Genomic DNA, 13,864 nt, shown 5'->3' on the forward strand with positions numbered 1-13,864 from the left:
CCCCTGAGGCTAACCTGTCCTTCCTGCTCTACTTCTGTGTAATTAAAGATGCTATGTATGGGAAAGTGCCCACGGTTAACATGGGGGGCAAATAAAAATGGCTTTTTACCTCCTCCGGGCCTCTTCTTGGTGGTTTTATGAATTACACTTCCCCTTTTTGGCCTTTCCGATGTGGTTCGTCTGGATTTGTGAGCAAATTAATAAAAGAAGAAAGTGTGGTAATCAATCAGGCAGTGCGGTATCATTACAGTGTATCCTTGTTTATTAAAGTGCTTCAGAAACATGTTTACTGTACCTTGCAAACAAAGGTTTACAGTACTATATATCCATCCACTATACAGCCTAATAAAATGGTTCCAACATGGACTTCAATCTGCAACCAATCCGGAACAACAATTTGTTATCAGACACTTGCCTCGGCTGGAGACGTTGCTTTTCAAGCTCTCTCTGTAGAAGAGCGACATGTAGGTCGACAGCACAACTGTCTACGTTCTCCTTGGCAATCTACCCTGCAACCTTTTTTGCTATTTTAACTTCTGAATATCAGCTCAAAATAATTCTGGCATCGTCCTCTGGATTCCTTTTTAGGATACCCGAGCTACCAGCACAGGAGGGAGGATAAAGTCTCTCCTGAGATTCTTCTTCTAAGTGAAATGTGCTTAATCAACACCTGGATATTCGGCAAAGTCAGGACTTTCTCTTTTACTTTATATGTGGATCACTTGGTAAATACAACAGAAAAGCTGACATACTCAGTCTGGCCTAAAACATAAATAATATGTCAAAAACAAACACAGAAGATAGACAAAGAATATGTTGAAATATTACAAACATTTCTTTACATCAAAATTCTTTCCAGAATTTTATTGACTGTATATTATTTGAACTTATTACCAAATTAAATATCCATAGCTGAAACCCATAGCCTATATTGAAATTCAAATTCTGACTTCAGCAATACAAATCATGCCATTTTATTCAGTGTGCATATGCGTCTGTTACAGTGAGGTTGAGTATAATGATATATATATAATGATGCAGCTTTTTGTGTCTGACCTCTCTAATGTTGCTCCAAATAAAGACAAACAAAATATCTGAAACTGTTTGATGTACATTGGTGATGAGCTCAACTGGCTTGACGAACAACACCAAAAGAAAGGAACATGGATCTTGTTCAAGACGGATGCTGTGGATTAGTTCCCATTTTGAGTTTGAATGTTCAAAAGCATGTTTAATATTTTGATTCTGAGTCATCCCCAGAGTTTAGAAAAAGATAATGCTTTGTAAAAACATTTGGTCCATTCTGCTGTAATAAATGAGGTGCTGAAGAACAATAACTCTTACAAGAATGTGAAGTATCTGAAATACATCAATATTCACCACATATCCTTATCATTGTCATACATTGTTCAGCCTCGTCTCTGTTTTCACATCACATTGCATTTACTTTCTAAACTGTCATTTTAAAATGTTCCTTGTTTTTTATAATTTCTACCGCTAAACACATTTTAAAAACGTCAAATGTCCTTAACATTTGGAAGATGATAATGCAGATAATTGTGTTCACGTGTTAACATACTACCATCATGCCTCCATGCATATTAACAACCAGTTTATTGGATGTTACCATGCTGTTAGCATGACACATGTAGCCTACAAAAGCCTTCCATTATCAAAACATAAATTGTTTTAAATAGCTAATATTTAGCATGCAATCTTTAGTATGTTAGCATACTTAGCATGCTAACATGTTGGTGTAGCACGCGAGCAACTTGAAGAAGGTCGTTATATGCTGAAACATCGATTCTGCATTCTACATCTTACCGTGAACATTTAGCATGTTAATATGCATTAAATGTTCTAATTTCCTGCTCAGAAAATTGCAGCTTTGCCATTCGTCTTGTTTTTTGGTTTACATTCAACATGCTAACATGCTAACATGCTATATATTAGCTGTTAATCTCAAAGTGCAGTCTCACAGAAATTCAGTCATATGTTAAACCAAATTTCATGACTTCAGTCTGGACCAACAGACTGACTGGCATCTCCATCTCCATCTCGAGACACCACGTGGCTGTGTGGCTAAAAAATTGTAAACTTCTCTTGATTACAGGATCTGACATGTTTGTTTTTTTCTTGTCAGCTGCAGATCCAGATCCAACAGCAAAGCCAGGAAATTCCTGTTGGGGTAGATGGCTCTCTTCTGGATCAATTTCTGCAAAGCCCGTTTGAGCGGGAGGTGACGGTAGATCATGAGGTACGCTAACACCAAGGTCGATGACCGGCTCATTCCCATGATGCAGTGCACCAGAACTTTCCCTGAAGAACAGACAAGATGAAGGGGGAGGGGAGGAAGGATTAGTGCGAGGCCTCAGTCTTATTAGTATCATACATGAGTGCCAGTCTCATGCTGTGGCCTTTCTTTTTTCCTGCTGTGAGCTATAAATAGTGCCTAAAAATTCATTGCCTTTGTTCGTTTAAGGTCCCTTTGCAGGCTTGGCCCGACTGCCTTTTTAATCCCAGCTTGTCCTCGGCTTGATAACTTCTTTGAAAGGAGCTATGGTCAATTATAGATTAAAATTCTGTGTTACATCATCCTCAATATTGCATTGTGGTGGCAGGTGAGACTGAAAGAGTCGGCATGATGGGAGAATTTGAGTATATGGGTTTATTAAGGATTTAAAGAGTGAAATAAATCATGTGATGTGCAAGAATTAGAAATATAACTACCCTTTTTTTTGCAGTTGATTTAAACTCACTGTGCAGAGAAGTATAACATTTCATGTAAAGAAGAAGGGGAGTCTTACCATCAGGTGCATTCAGAGCTTTATGAATAAAATCAGCTGCAGTCTGGAAGTAAACATCCAGATCAAAGTGTGTCGAGTCATCTGCTGGAATGCCACAATACACAAAGCCGCTGCCATAAAAGCTTTGGTTCCCTATGCTGCCTCGCTTGGAGTGAGCAGCGTTTAATACATGAGTTATACCTAATTTCAGCAATGAAGTCTTGTTTTGGGCTACTGCCCTAGCAACACAAAGAGACAGAAAGAATTTCAAGACGTATGTGAAGGCGACGCATCCGAGCACGATATTTATTTTCTAGAATTATAATCTGCAGGAGTGATGTAAAACATCATGCTTGTTTAACATTACAAGTAACAGGTTGCACGTATCCCCGCGAGGCAAACTCATTTAGTCTGAAATAAAAAGTATACTTACACATTCCCTATATATATGTTTGGCCAGACCTCATCAACTTGACGAAGATGTAGTTTGCACGAGTCCAAAACCTTCTGCAGATCTTTCACACTTAGATACTCCTTTCTCTTGTCCTTCGATTCTGACATTTTAAGTCCAAATGTCCCGTCTTAGATCAATTGCTAGTCTAAATGTTTGTTGTATGAAAGCAGTTCCCTTCGGCTCCGGCTCAGGATGATCTGTACGAGCAGGTGTTTATCTGCTGTCACTGGACAGTTACCCAATTTAGTGCTTAACCTAGCGTGTAGTCTTACTCGTGCAGAGGGCAGAACAACAAACAGAGCAGCCCAAGCTCTGCTTTTCACATCGCTACGGGGCTCTAATTTAAAAAGTCTCAAACAGAGATGAATAATTCCATAAAGCAGTGATAATTGCATGCTATTATGGACAAAATGTTTAAGTGCATTGATTATACTGGATGACAGAGAAGTGCACTTTAATGCAGCAGTTATGGAATAGATATACTGCAACAGTTTCATGCAGCTATTACTGCTCTGACACAAATATTTTTGAAAGCAAATTGGCTGAAAAGGGAGAAAACAATAAAGCTTTTCCCCTGGCTGCACATGACATCAAACGGCCCTCACACTGCTGCAAGTGCCTCTTTTAACCCTCCTGTTATGGTGCAGGTCAATTTCACCCATTCCAGCTTTTAAATGGAAGAAAAACATAATTAACCTCCATAACATTCAGGGTCGTGAACGAGGAGGTAAAATGTGGGCGCAATGATGTTGGAAAAGCCAGTACTGATGTTGTACACAAAATCGGTCAATAAATGCCTCCGGGTCAAAATGAGCCGGAGGCATTTATTGACGGATTATTTAAAGTGCTGCTTCTGCTTATTGATGCATCCACAGTGTTGTGTGTGTGGCAGGATCAAATCTTATTTGATGTGTATATGAAATAAAATCCTGTTATGATATAGGTCTAGATGTGTTTGAAGAGGCTTTTTTATTAGAAATGCAGTTTCATTTATAAGAAATATTGAATATGATTTAGAAATATTCAACGAATTCCACATCAAGATGTAGACGACCGTGGGGATCTGAACCGTCTCATGTTGTCCTTTCCTCCAGCAGAGCCAAGGAGGATTGTAAAGTTTCAAAGACCAATGTTCTCAGAAAAGATCCTGACCATAAACGCCTTTTCAGCACTTAACTCCATGATATAAAATAGTCCGAAATCTACCACTGGAACCACAAGACTGAAGTAGTACATTTACAGGTATTGTACATTCTGCTCAGCATGTACACAATGAAGATCAATTGTTCACAACATAAGGCTTTTGAACAAGCATCTGCTGATTAATGGTTTGCTATGGCCTTAAATATCTGTTGGATTTGAGAAATACTGAGGTCATTAGTACACATTTGACCCCAGTGCAACTGAATACATTTAAGATGTTTTAGAGAAGGCAACATCAAAGGTTATTTTGATCATTATGAATATTTCGCAAAGATTTAAATGTAATCCAATTCATTCGTCATATACATACTGATACACAAATACAAAATACATGAAGTTTGACCTCTGCATTTAATCCATCTTTAGTATTAGGAGCGGATGTAATTGTTCATTTAACTGTTTAATTGGATACATTTTCAAATATTGTTTTTAATCTCCTAACATTGTGGTGAAATAGCTGTTTCATTGTTGAATAGTGGGGGAGAATACTGAATCCATTATTTTATTTGTCAACTCCTAATCTTACTGGTGATGATGATACTTGGCATGTCACAATATCAGATATTCATCTCACAATTATTGGATTAATGATAAAGATAATATTGCGATACCATGATGAGACTTTATTATGCACTTTAACAAATCCTTGAAGCCTGTGATAAAACATTAACGATGCGTTTAAAACTGTAAATGAACGTGCCAAAACTCATGAAGATATGTTATATGTGATTACAGCTTCAACGTTGTCAGACATTCAACATCTTTTTACACACATGGATGCTTCATACCTGTTGATAATTACTTAGATAATCACTTTAAATGTACATCATTCTGCTTGCAACTAGATTATACTGTGTTATAAAGCATTGATTGATTGTCCATGATGTTTTAAAGTGAATACACAACACAACATCATGGATGTACTTTTTGTTCAACATTGAACCGAGGTTAAATTACTCATTTTGGCTCATATTAAGTCTTAAATCAATTCTGCTTAAGAGTGGGTTGATACATTGATCTCCGACTAATATAAGGGGAAATATACTGTGAACCGACAGCATGACTCACATCAAACACAGCACCTGGGTCAATAGATGTCATACCGTTCTTGGAAACCGACTGATTAAAGTACAGTATGTCCCGCCACTCGAAGACACTGAATTCTTAAGGAAAACAGATATTTGGGGTTCAGTAATTTAGATAATCAATTGGTTTTGAGGTGAAAGGGATTATGATATCTGGCGTAGTTTCATATCCAAAGCACACAGCTGTTTGAGGAAACCTCTGTTTGGGAAAATCCATCTGCGCTCTTTGACCTTATTGATGGCCTCCAGCAGAGTGTAATGGTGGTGGATCATTAGGTAGGCCACGACGAGGGAGGCGGATCTGCTCACTCCGACTGCACAGTGGACAAACACTCGAGCTGGTGAGGAAAAATAAGAAAACAAGGAACCTGAAGCATTCGTCGATACTGGGAGTATACTCTGGATAAAATGAGTGACTCGCTTAGAGATAAAACTGAGGCAAAATAAAGCAACACCATGGGTATTTACCACCAGCTGTGTCAAGTGCACTCTGAATATACTTAGCAGAGGGAAAGAAATAGCGTGAGAGGTCAAAGGATGGTGAGTCATCTGCAGGCACTGCATAATAATCCACAGTGGAGCCATAGAAGTCATGACTCCCCTGACAGTGCATCTTCCCATGAGCTCCATTCAGAACATGAGTGACTCCCAGCTTCCACAGACTATAGCGATCATTGGCCACTGACCTGTGGTTATAACAGTTAGAACAGGAAAAGCATTAAAAGAAAACAAACAATATTGCATTGATTTAATTTAATACGCCGTTAAGAGCAATTTTAAAGACTTACATGTCACCAATGAATAGGTTAGGCCAGACTTCATCCACATGATTTCCAAACCTTTTTCCTCCATACAAAACCCTCACCAAGTCTTTCACTGACGGAGTGGCAGGGTACACGGCGTTACTTTGCTGTACAGTGTTCATAGTTGACTGCATGAATATTTGTAGTTGCCTCCATAATAAAATGCTCCTCTGAAACTCCCCATTTGTATGATTTCTTCTCCCAACATATATTTCAAAATTCTGCTGAGGTTATACTACATTCACGTTGGTACTGACAAGGACAGGTGACCCTGGCCTATAATTAAATCAGTGACCTATAATCTAAACTATGGTCAACCTCACACATTCATATCTTTAATGTATACACTTTGTGATGTTTTGAGGCGGTTAATTGCACACAATCCGTTTATTTATGCATAACAACAACAATACTGCAGAATTAAAAACTCCCCATTAGGCCTACTCTCTTTTTACCAGCAGGTGTTACTGTTGCTCAGCTGGAGCGGATTTCTACGTGCGCAGCTACTCTAGTCATTACCGCCTTGCGCTGTCAACAGTATGCTAACTAGCGCGAAGCCAAGGGAGGCGACATGATTCCCAACAAGCCGGTGTTATTGCTGCCACCGCCCTTACGATTTAGTCAGACTCCCGTCAGATGCCATTCAGCGAGCTAGCTGAATAAACCCCCGCATCGTCTTCCGTGACGCCTCGGTCCGGGTGAGTCAGCGTGGAGCTCCACGCACTAGCTAGCGGCATGCTAGTTAACGTTAGCTTGGTTAGCTCGACCTGAATTAGCCTGCTTGGGAAGAGTTGTGGGGATAAATGAAAACATGTTTTCGTGTCTGCCTCGGGCGTGCTGGTGGGGACGTACACTGTCGACCACCAGGTGGATTAGTTATCGTAACATCACCGGATATTGAGGACAAATTAGTGGAATTAGCTCCTGGCCCCACCTTATTGATAAGCCAGTGATGTGGTGTCAAACAAGGTGGTTGAGCCTAGCTGCCTGAAGGGAGTTACAGCTGCTCTCTACTACAAAGTCACACTGGTCTAATGTCACGTGAAGCCATTTAACAACAGGTAGACATGCATGCAATAGGGTTAGACACTGACACTGAAGTTACGCCTAAAGGAGGATTCTTCTGATTAGTGTCGGATGGATCGGCTAATAATAAGACTGGGCATATTGGCCTACGATTTATTATCCATTTACAGCTATTACAAAAGTCTCAATCACTCTCTGTCCTTGTGGAGTATGTCTGCTTCTTAATCTACATTTGTCTTAGTGCGTACACGCTTATCTTATCACATCCTTGCCAGGGTTCGCCTCATATGTTTGCTCAGCTTGCCCCTGAAGCTCAGGGACTGACTTCAACTTGTTTGTCACTTTTAGTTTTGTGACAGAGTGAAGCTTTTTTTCCTGTTTATGTGGCAGTGTTGCGTGTCTTTTGGGGAGATAATTTAGCTGATTCAGTGGAAATAAGGTGAGCCAAATGGACCCTACTTCTCCTGAAGATGCCTCTGATTATTGGCGAGGAAGTCGGTGAGTAACTGATGCTGGCAGTAAGGGAGAGCTCAGTTGTTTTTCCTTGAACATCGAATGTGCTTTTCTCCAGCCTTCAGAGCGAGGAGCAAATGAGCCAACCGAGTGTCCGCCGCTGGACGCCCAAACACGTCGCCAAGTGGCTGAGGGAAGAGGGCTTCTGCGACTATGTGGACCTGCTGTGCAACAAGCACCGGCTGGACGGCACCAGTCTGCTGGCCCTCAGCGAGTACGACCTCCGCTCGGCGCCCCTGGAGCTCAAGGTGCTGGGGGACATCAAGCGGCTGATGGCGTCCATCCGCAAACTGCAGAAGCAGAACATCGACGTGTTGGAGGAGCTGGGTCTTCCCTTCGACGGTCACTCTCCGACGGGCTCCGGAGGCAGTTTGGACTGGCTGTGTAATGGGGACTCGTGCAGAGACTGTGACAGCACTGACACGGCACCAGTCGGAGAGGAGTATAACCAGTACACCAATGGGAAGTACAAGCAGCAGACGCGGCGCCTGGATCCAGAGTACTGGAAGACGGTGCTTAGTTCGATCTATGTGGTCTTTGTGTTTGGGTTCACGTCCTTCGTCATGGTCATAGTGCACGAGAGGGTGCCTGACATGCGCACATATCCTCCACTGCCAGATATTTTCCTAGACAGGTGGGTGTGTCACATGTTCTGACCTAGTGCACTGGGTAGCCATAAAAAAAAGTGAAATGCCAAAGAAAGCGTGACCACATACACATATCTATTCACTGTCACAATATACCAGATGGTCGATATTTTAACCGCCCTACTTCCTCGAAGCATTTTTCTATTATCATCCTCACATATTCCTGATGGGCTAGCAATGGTTGAGTGTTTTTTATTTATTTAAGTGACCTACATGACCAGATTTGAGCTTTTAATGCAATGTCTTTTCAGTTTTTTTTTGCGAGAGACAATTTCAGACAACACATAGAATCATGTTGGTCAATTTAGTGATTTGTGCAGTCCATATTTTGCTATTTTAAGTCAGTCATGAAACTTTTGAAAGAGAAATTAGAACCTGTGAGAAATATTTCAGCCTTAACTAACCCAAAAGATCTTACAAGGGCCCTTTTTCAGGCTAAATCTAATGGTTAATTAGACAAATAATAATAAAGAGACAAATTAGTAATTTGTGAAATTGGGCGATACAAATAAACTGAATTGAATTGAATTAATTCATGATTTAACTAATTATGGAATTAAATTAATCATTAAAAAAAATGGAAAATTGCTTATTTTTCAACTAACAGTCCAACATCCAAAGATATTCAAAATAACATTATATAAAAGCAGCAAATCCACACTTTTAAGAAAGATTACTAAAGTAGTAGACTACTCATTTCAGTACTAATCTCTCTTTTTGTCTCTTCAACAGTGTGCCCAGGATACCATGGGCCTTTGCCATGGCTGAAGCATGTGGAGTGATCCTCTGTAATGTCTGGTTGTTGGTTCTGCTGCTCCATAAACACAGGTAGAGTCCTGACAGTGTTCGCCTCAGTGCAATGTTATCACCACAGGGATTGAGCTGCAGGACTCCTCCAGTTAAAGAGGCGCCGATCGATCGGCCACGACTGGTGACCGGCAACAGTTTGATATCTCTGATTTATTGCTGGTCAAATCTACTTACATGTGCCGGCTGAAGGTTTTACGTCGCTCTCACAGCGGCGTAGGCCGTAACTTCTGCTGCACACAGTGGCAACGGCAGCACACAGTACAGCCACACGCATACAAACACACACACACACACACACATTGTGTTGTCAGTGTGGACGATCTTCTGTGAGTAAAGAAGACATGGAGCTCGTAAAAGTGGGATATACTGCAATTGATTTTCAGTTGCATCTCAATTTTCTAGTAACCTGGAGCACTTTTATTTTGAGATGATTTTGAGTGAGAGAAGGTCTAGTACAGTGCATTTCTTTTAGAAAATGATGATGATGATGATGATTTATTAGCCTGTGTTTTATTAGGAAATACAATTGGATTTTATTTTTCCATCAAAGGCAATTTACAAAAAAAATTGTGTATCCTGTTGATTTATAGTTCGATTCAATTCAGTTTATTTGTATAGCCCAATTTCACAAATTACAAATTTGTCTCGGAGTGCTTTACAATCTTGGATCTTAGTTCTTGGATGCAATATCGGAATCGGCATGTCAGACTCTGAAACTGTAATCCACCAGGATAATTGGTGCATTTCTACCTGCGGTGTGTCCCTTAACCCTGCTGTTACCTTCAAATGTACTAACATCTTTTACCCTTTTTGACCACAGCCATTAAAACCTCCAGAAAATGATTAGAATTAATATTGTTTCCCAAGTTTAAGTGTCAGGTACATTTTGTTTGTTTGTTGACTACCTAAATAGCCCTTTAAATACAAACAAATGTTGATATTTCTTCTATGTTTTACACAGTGAAAAACAGCCTGGGGTCAAAATGACCCCAAAGAACACCGATGCGTACAAGTTGTGTACAGGACATTGAAAACATATCATCATGTGAATTTTATGTTTTCCCAGTTGTCCCCAATAAATTAGAAAGTCATGAAATATGAAGCAAAAAAGGAAATGTTAATCATTCTTTCAGAGACGTCAAACATTGAAGGGTCAAATTGACCCCAAAGGTCATAGGAGGGTTAAATCAATGCTTTGGAAGTTAACCGCTTGTCACGACTTGCAGGTCCATCCTTTTGCGGCGCATGTGCAGCCTGATGGGGACGGTGTTCATGCTGCGCTGTATCACCATGTTTGTCACCTCCCTGTCGGTGCCAGGGCAGCACCTGCAATGCTCAGGAAAGGTAACTCGTGATTACATTCTCTACGGATCTTAAACGCTGCTTCGCTGGCTCTTTTAAAAAAAGATCACAGCGCCGAGAGTCTCCCTTCTCCTCTTCCTCTAGATGTATGGGGACATGTGGGCCAAACTGCAGCGAGCTGTGGCCATCTGGAGCGGTTTTGGGATGACCCTGACGGGCGTGCACACATGTGGTGACTACATGTTCAGCGGCCACACCGTGGTCATTACCATGCTCAACTTCTTTGTCACAGAGTGTGAGTAGCTTTCACGTCTGAGCTCCTTCTTGTAATTTTGTGTTCCATTCAGAGGGGATAAGAACCACTTAAATGTGTACTTCAAAGGTGAACTTTGTTCTGAAAAGTGATTGATTGATCTTGGTCTTTGTTTAAAACAAACAAAAGTAAGAAATATCTTTAGTTGTAACTCGGCTTCCTCCTTTTGGTTGAATGTCTGAATTTGATGTATTGTATTTAAAGTAACATTCTGCCCAATGTACAGTCTGTGACGTCAGATAGTTAAAGTACTAAATCATGATGATGAAACAGGCAAAGGAAGTTTTGGGACCGTTGTCTCTTCGTTGCCATCAAGTGTCCTTCACTGGTACTGCAACTGAAATAAAATGTGGCCTTCCTCAGTCTGACTTGGACAGAAATAGTCTGTCTCTTAAGATATGTATACATTTCTGAATAGCTCTGAAATTCCCAACAACAATAACGCTCATTTGTTTAATGTAAAAATTATTATTTTTTTCAAACAGACACCCCACGAAGCTGGAACTTCATTCACACGCTGTCCTGGGTCTTGAATCTCTTCGGCATCTTCTTCATCTTGGCTGCGCATGAACACTACTCCATCGACGTGTTCATCGCGTTCTACATCACGACCAGACTCTTCCTGTATTACCACACTCTCGCCAACACCCGGGCCTACCAGCAGAGCCGCCGGGCCCGCATCTGGTTCCCCATGTTCTCTTTCTTTGAGTGCAATGTCAACGGTCCCATCCCCAACGAGTACTGTTGGCCCTTCTCCAGGCCGACTGCGATGAGGAGGCTTATTGGATAAGGAGCAGCGGCAGTACTGTCAGACACTTATTAGCCTGTGCCGTTTAGTCTGCGTTGTCAAGTTGCCAACTGAGGCGTTGTGTGTGTGATGTCTTCTTCAACAAGGACTACTGTTCTGATCCTGTTAGCACTAAGGCCTGGTGGGATACACAGAGCCATACCTTCTTATATTCTGGGATTTATTTTCAAAACCTGCTTCCTTTGTCGCCATTTTAGACGGATTTAACAAAATCACCAAACGCATACAGTTTCTTAAAAGCCCGTAAAACACTCGGCTTGATTTTAAAAAGTGAGCACAGTGGAGAAGTGTCTCATTTATTGGTTACTTATTTCTCTTCTAATGGGATATATAATTTAATGTAGCGTGAACTGCATTTTTTTAGTACCTCCTATCCTGAATACTTACTTGGAAGCCCGTAAGTATTTTTGATAGCACACATCCAAGGAAGCCACATCAACAGATTCTCAGGCAACAGGTTCCCTAATCCTTAACAGCAGTTTGCCATTTACTGTGCAATTAATATACCCAAATATTTCAAGGTTTGGATCTGGATTCTTCACTGAAAGCTTTGTCTTTCCTCCCATTTTGTAAACTTGTAGGACCACTGCTAAAGCAATATGTAAAGATCTACATTATGCCGTTTTCTGTATTGCAAAATCGAAACGGACGCTACTTCTCTGCCATTGTTTCAAAGTCGTTCCTTGAAATAATGCTGACTTGTCGACTGTGTTACTTGATGTCGACCGAGCAATTCCGTGCTCATTGATGGATACACTAAAGGATGATAATGTCATTATCAGCCAAAACATGGCATCAAAGATTAATTTCCAGTTGTCTTAAGTATAATTCCAATTGCCAATTACCTTGAGTGTTGTGGTCGGTTTCTCCCTGTAGAAATGTCCCAAATATTTAATGTTAACTGTCTGATAGCTGTATAGTTTTATTTTGTTTGAATCATTATACAGTGTAAATGATAATGATCCTTTGATATTAACTTGTAGTAATAGTTCTTAAAAAGGATCCTTAAATTTGTATTAATTTATTTTGTTTTGTAACAGTCGATAGGTATTTTTATATTTCATATACGGTGTTACAGAAACATGCACATGAAGAAATATGTTTACAGTTGCTCTTGACTATATTTATTTGAATCACAATGTGCTTTTTAAGTGTAATGTTGATTTCAAAGTGGCCTCTACATTTCATTGAGTGAAACCTACCGCTGTAGTTGGAGAGCTGCTATTGTTACAGTGCGTTAAACATAGATATTCAAGATGGAGTTGACGCTCCACAATTAATTATTTCATTGAGGAATGATGCTGTTGTGTTTGTGTTCACGCAAAACCGCATTACTCATGTCTCGTTTAATCATTAAAGAGCTGAGATCCAAGTTTCTTATATTCTTTTTGCATGCACAACACGTATATGGACATTAAATGATAAACATATCAAGAAAAACTGAGCAACAAAGACTTATTTATGTATCACAAACACTGAGATAGACGACGATTTATTTGAATTTTAATAACGTTATTTATACTAGGATAGGCCCCCGTAATTTAGGATATCTACATACGATCTGTGGACTGACACCAATGCTAACTTTGGGTGAGTTTGACAGGAACTAACTGATTCGTATTATCATGAAACGTCATTAAATATAATCAAACAACCACAACTGTGCATGGATCCTGTGGTTATGTACATAGTGTCGAAGGTTGGGAAAAGATGACCAAGACGGCAAAGTAAAATTCAAAACAAAGTGGATTTAATCAAGTGTGTCAGAACAAAAAGTCCGAAGACACAAAATAATCAATTGAATTAATTTAATAAAGCATCGTTCGATAACAGACTAAAGTTCTCAAGGAGAACGTGACTCTTTATAATCTTTAAGAGCAAGCGTGATTGGATGATATAGATGGAGACGTCACTCGGTCTAAACTGTCCGTCTCATCGGTGGAGCTCAGGGTGGTCCCACCCTCTGGGCTCACGACAGCAACAGTGGTTGGTTAAAACAGTTGGAGGTGTTCCTGGTTTAGACTTTGAACACCTTCTGATCGGAGCTCAGGGTGGTCCCACCCTCTCGGCTCTGATCTTCTCACCATCGTCATAATCAGTGTGTGTGTTTGTTG

At 40.3% G+C, this 13,864-nt stretch overlaps 3 protein-coding genes across 4 annotated transcripts; 1 reads left to right on the top strand and 2 right to left on the bottom strand.

Annotated features, from left to right (window-relative positions):
* Positions 1–239: 239 nt before the first annotated feature.
* Positions 240–3,473, bottom strand: LOC130203442 (dual specificity protein phosphatase 13-like). Its single transcript, XM_056429604.1, has 3 exons — positions 3,220–3,473; positions 2,808–3,025; positions 240–2,319 (listed from the first exon to the last, which is right to left on the bottom strand). Exons 1-3 carry the CDS (start codon positions 3,345–3,347, stop codon positions 2,108–2,110), a joined length of 558 nt encoding a protein of 185 aa, XP_056285579.1. The 5' UTR covers positions 3,348–3,473; the 3' UTR covers positions 240–2,107.
* A 1,393-nt stretch (positions 3,474–4,866) lies between these two features.
* Positions 4,867–6,773, bottom strand: si:ch211-223p8.8 (dual specificity protein phosphatase 13A family protein). Its single transcript, XM_056429603.1, has 3 exons — positions 6,317–6,773; positions 5,997–6,214; positions 4,867–5,866 (listed from the first exon to the last, which is right to left on the bottom strand). The coding sequence occupies exons 1-3, from the start codon at positions 6,463–6,465 to the stop codon at positions 5,673–5,675; spliced, it is 561 nt and encodes a 186-aa protein (XP_056285578.1). The 5' UTR covers positions 6,466–6,773; the 3' UTR covers positions 4,867–5,672.
* A 126-nt stretch (positions 6,774–6,899) lies between these two features.
* LOC130203438 (sphingomyelin synthase-related protein 1-like) lies at positions 6,900–13,122 on the top strand. Of its 2 annotated transcripts, XM_056429599.1 has the most exons (7): positions 6,900–7,029; positions 7,748–7,855; positions 7,929–8,504; positions 9,250–9,345; positions 10,554–10,671; positions 10,774–10,924; positions 11,428–13,122. In XM_056429599.1, exons 2-7 carry the CDS (start codon positions 7,806–7,808, stop codon positions 11,730–11,732), a joined length of 1,296 nt encoding a protein of 431 aa, XP_056285574.1. In that variant the 5' UTR covers positions 6,900–7,029; positions 7,748–7,805; the 3' UTR covers positions 11,733–13,122. The 2 variants fall into 2 exon arrangements, with proteins under 2 accessions (XP_056285574.1, XP_056285575.1); XM_056429600.1 differs by lacking the exon at positions 7,748–7,855 and having other exon boundaries at positions 6,915–7,029.
* The last annotated feature ends 742 nt before the right edge of the window (positions 13,123–13,864 follow it).

The sequence above is a fragment of the Pseudoliparis swirei genome, chromosome 13 (assembly GCF_029220125.1).
Source record: "Pseudoliparis swirei isolate HS2019 ecotype Mariana Trench chromosome 13, NWPU_hadal_v1, whole genome shotgun sequence".
NCBI lineage: Eukaryota > Metazoa > Chordata > Actinopteri > Perciformes > Liparidae > Pseudoliparis > Pseudoliparis swirei.

Bases quoted from the DNA above. Each gene is read 5' to 3' on its own strand.
- LOC130203442 (XM_056429604.1), bottom strand. From the start codon at position 3,347: ATGTCAGAATCGAAGGACAAGAGAAAGGAGTATCTAAGTGTGAAAGAT. The intron at 3,026-3,219 runs GTAAGTATACTT...TTGTGTTGCTAG, and splicing joins AACATATATATAGGGAATGT to GGCAGTAGCCCAAAACAAGA. The intron at 2,320-2,807 runs GTAAGACTCCCC...TCTGTTCTTCAG, and splicing joins AGCTCTGAATGCACCTGATG to GGAAAGTTCTGGTGCACTGC.
- si:ch211-223p8.8 (XM_056429603.1), bottom strand. From the start codon at position 6,465: ATGCAGTCAACTATGAACACTGTACAGCAAAGTAACGCCGTGTACCCT. The intron at 6,215-6,316 runs GTAAGTCTTTAA...TTATAACCACAG, and splicing joins AACCTATTCATTGGTGACAT to GTCAGTGGCCAATGATCGCT. The intron at 5,867-5,996 runs GTAAATACCCAT...TTTCCTCACCAG, and splicing joins TGCACTTGACACAGCTGGTG to CTCGAGTGTTTGTCCACTGT.
- LOC130203438 (XM_056429599.1), top strand. From the start codon at position 7,806: ATGGACCCTACTTCTCCTGAAGATGCCTCTGATTATTGGCGAGGAAGT. The intron at 7,856-7,928 runs GTGAGTAACTGA...GCTTTTCTCCAG, and splicing joins GATTATTGGCGAGGAAGTCG to CCTTCAGAGCGAGGAGCAAA. The intron at 8,505-9,249 runs GTGGGTGTGTCA...TCTCTTCAACAG, and splicing joins CCAGATATTTTCCTAGACAG to TGTGCCCAGGATACCATGGG.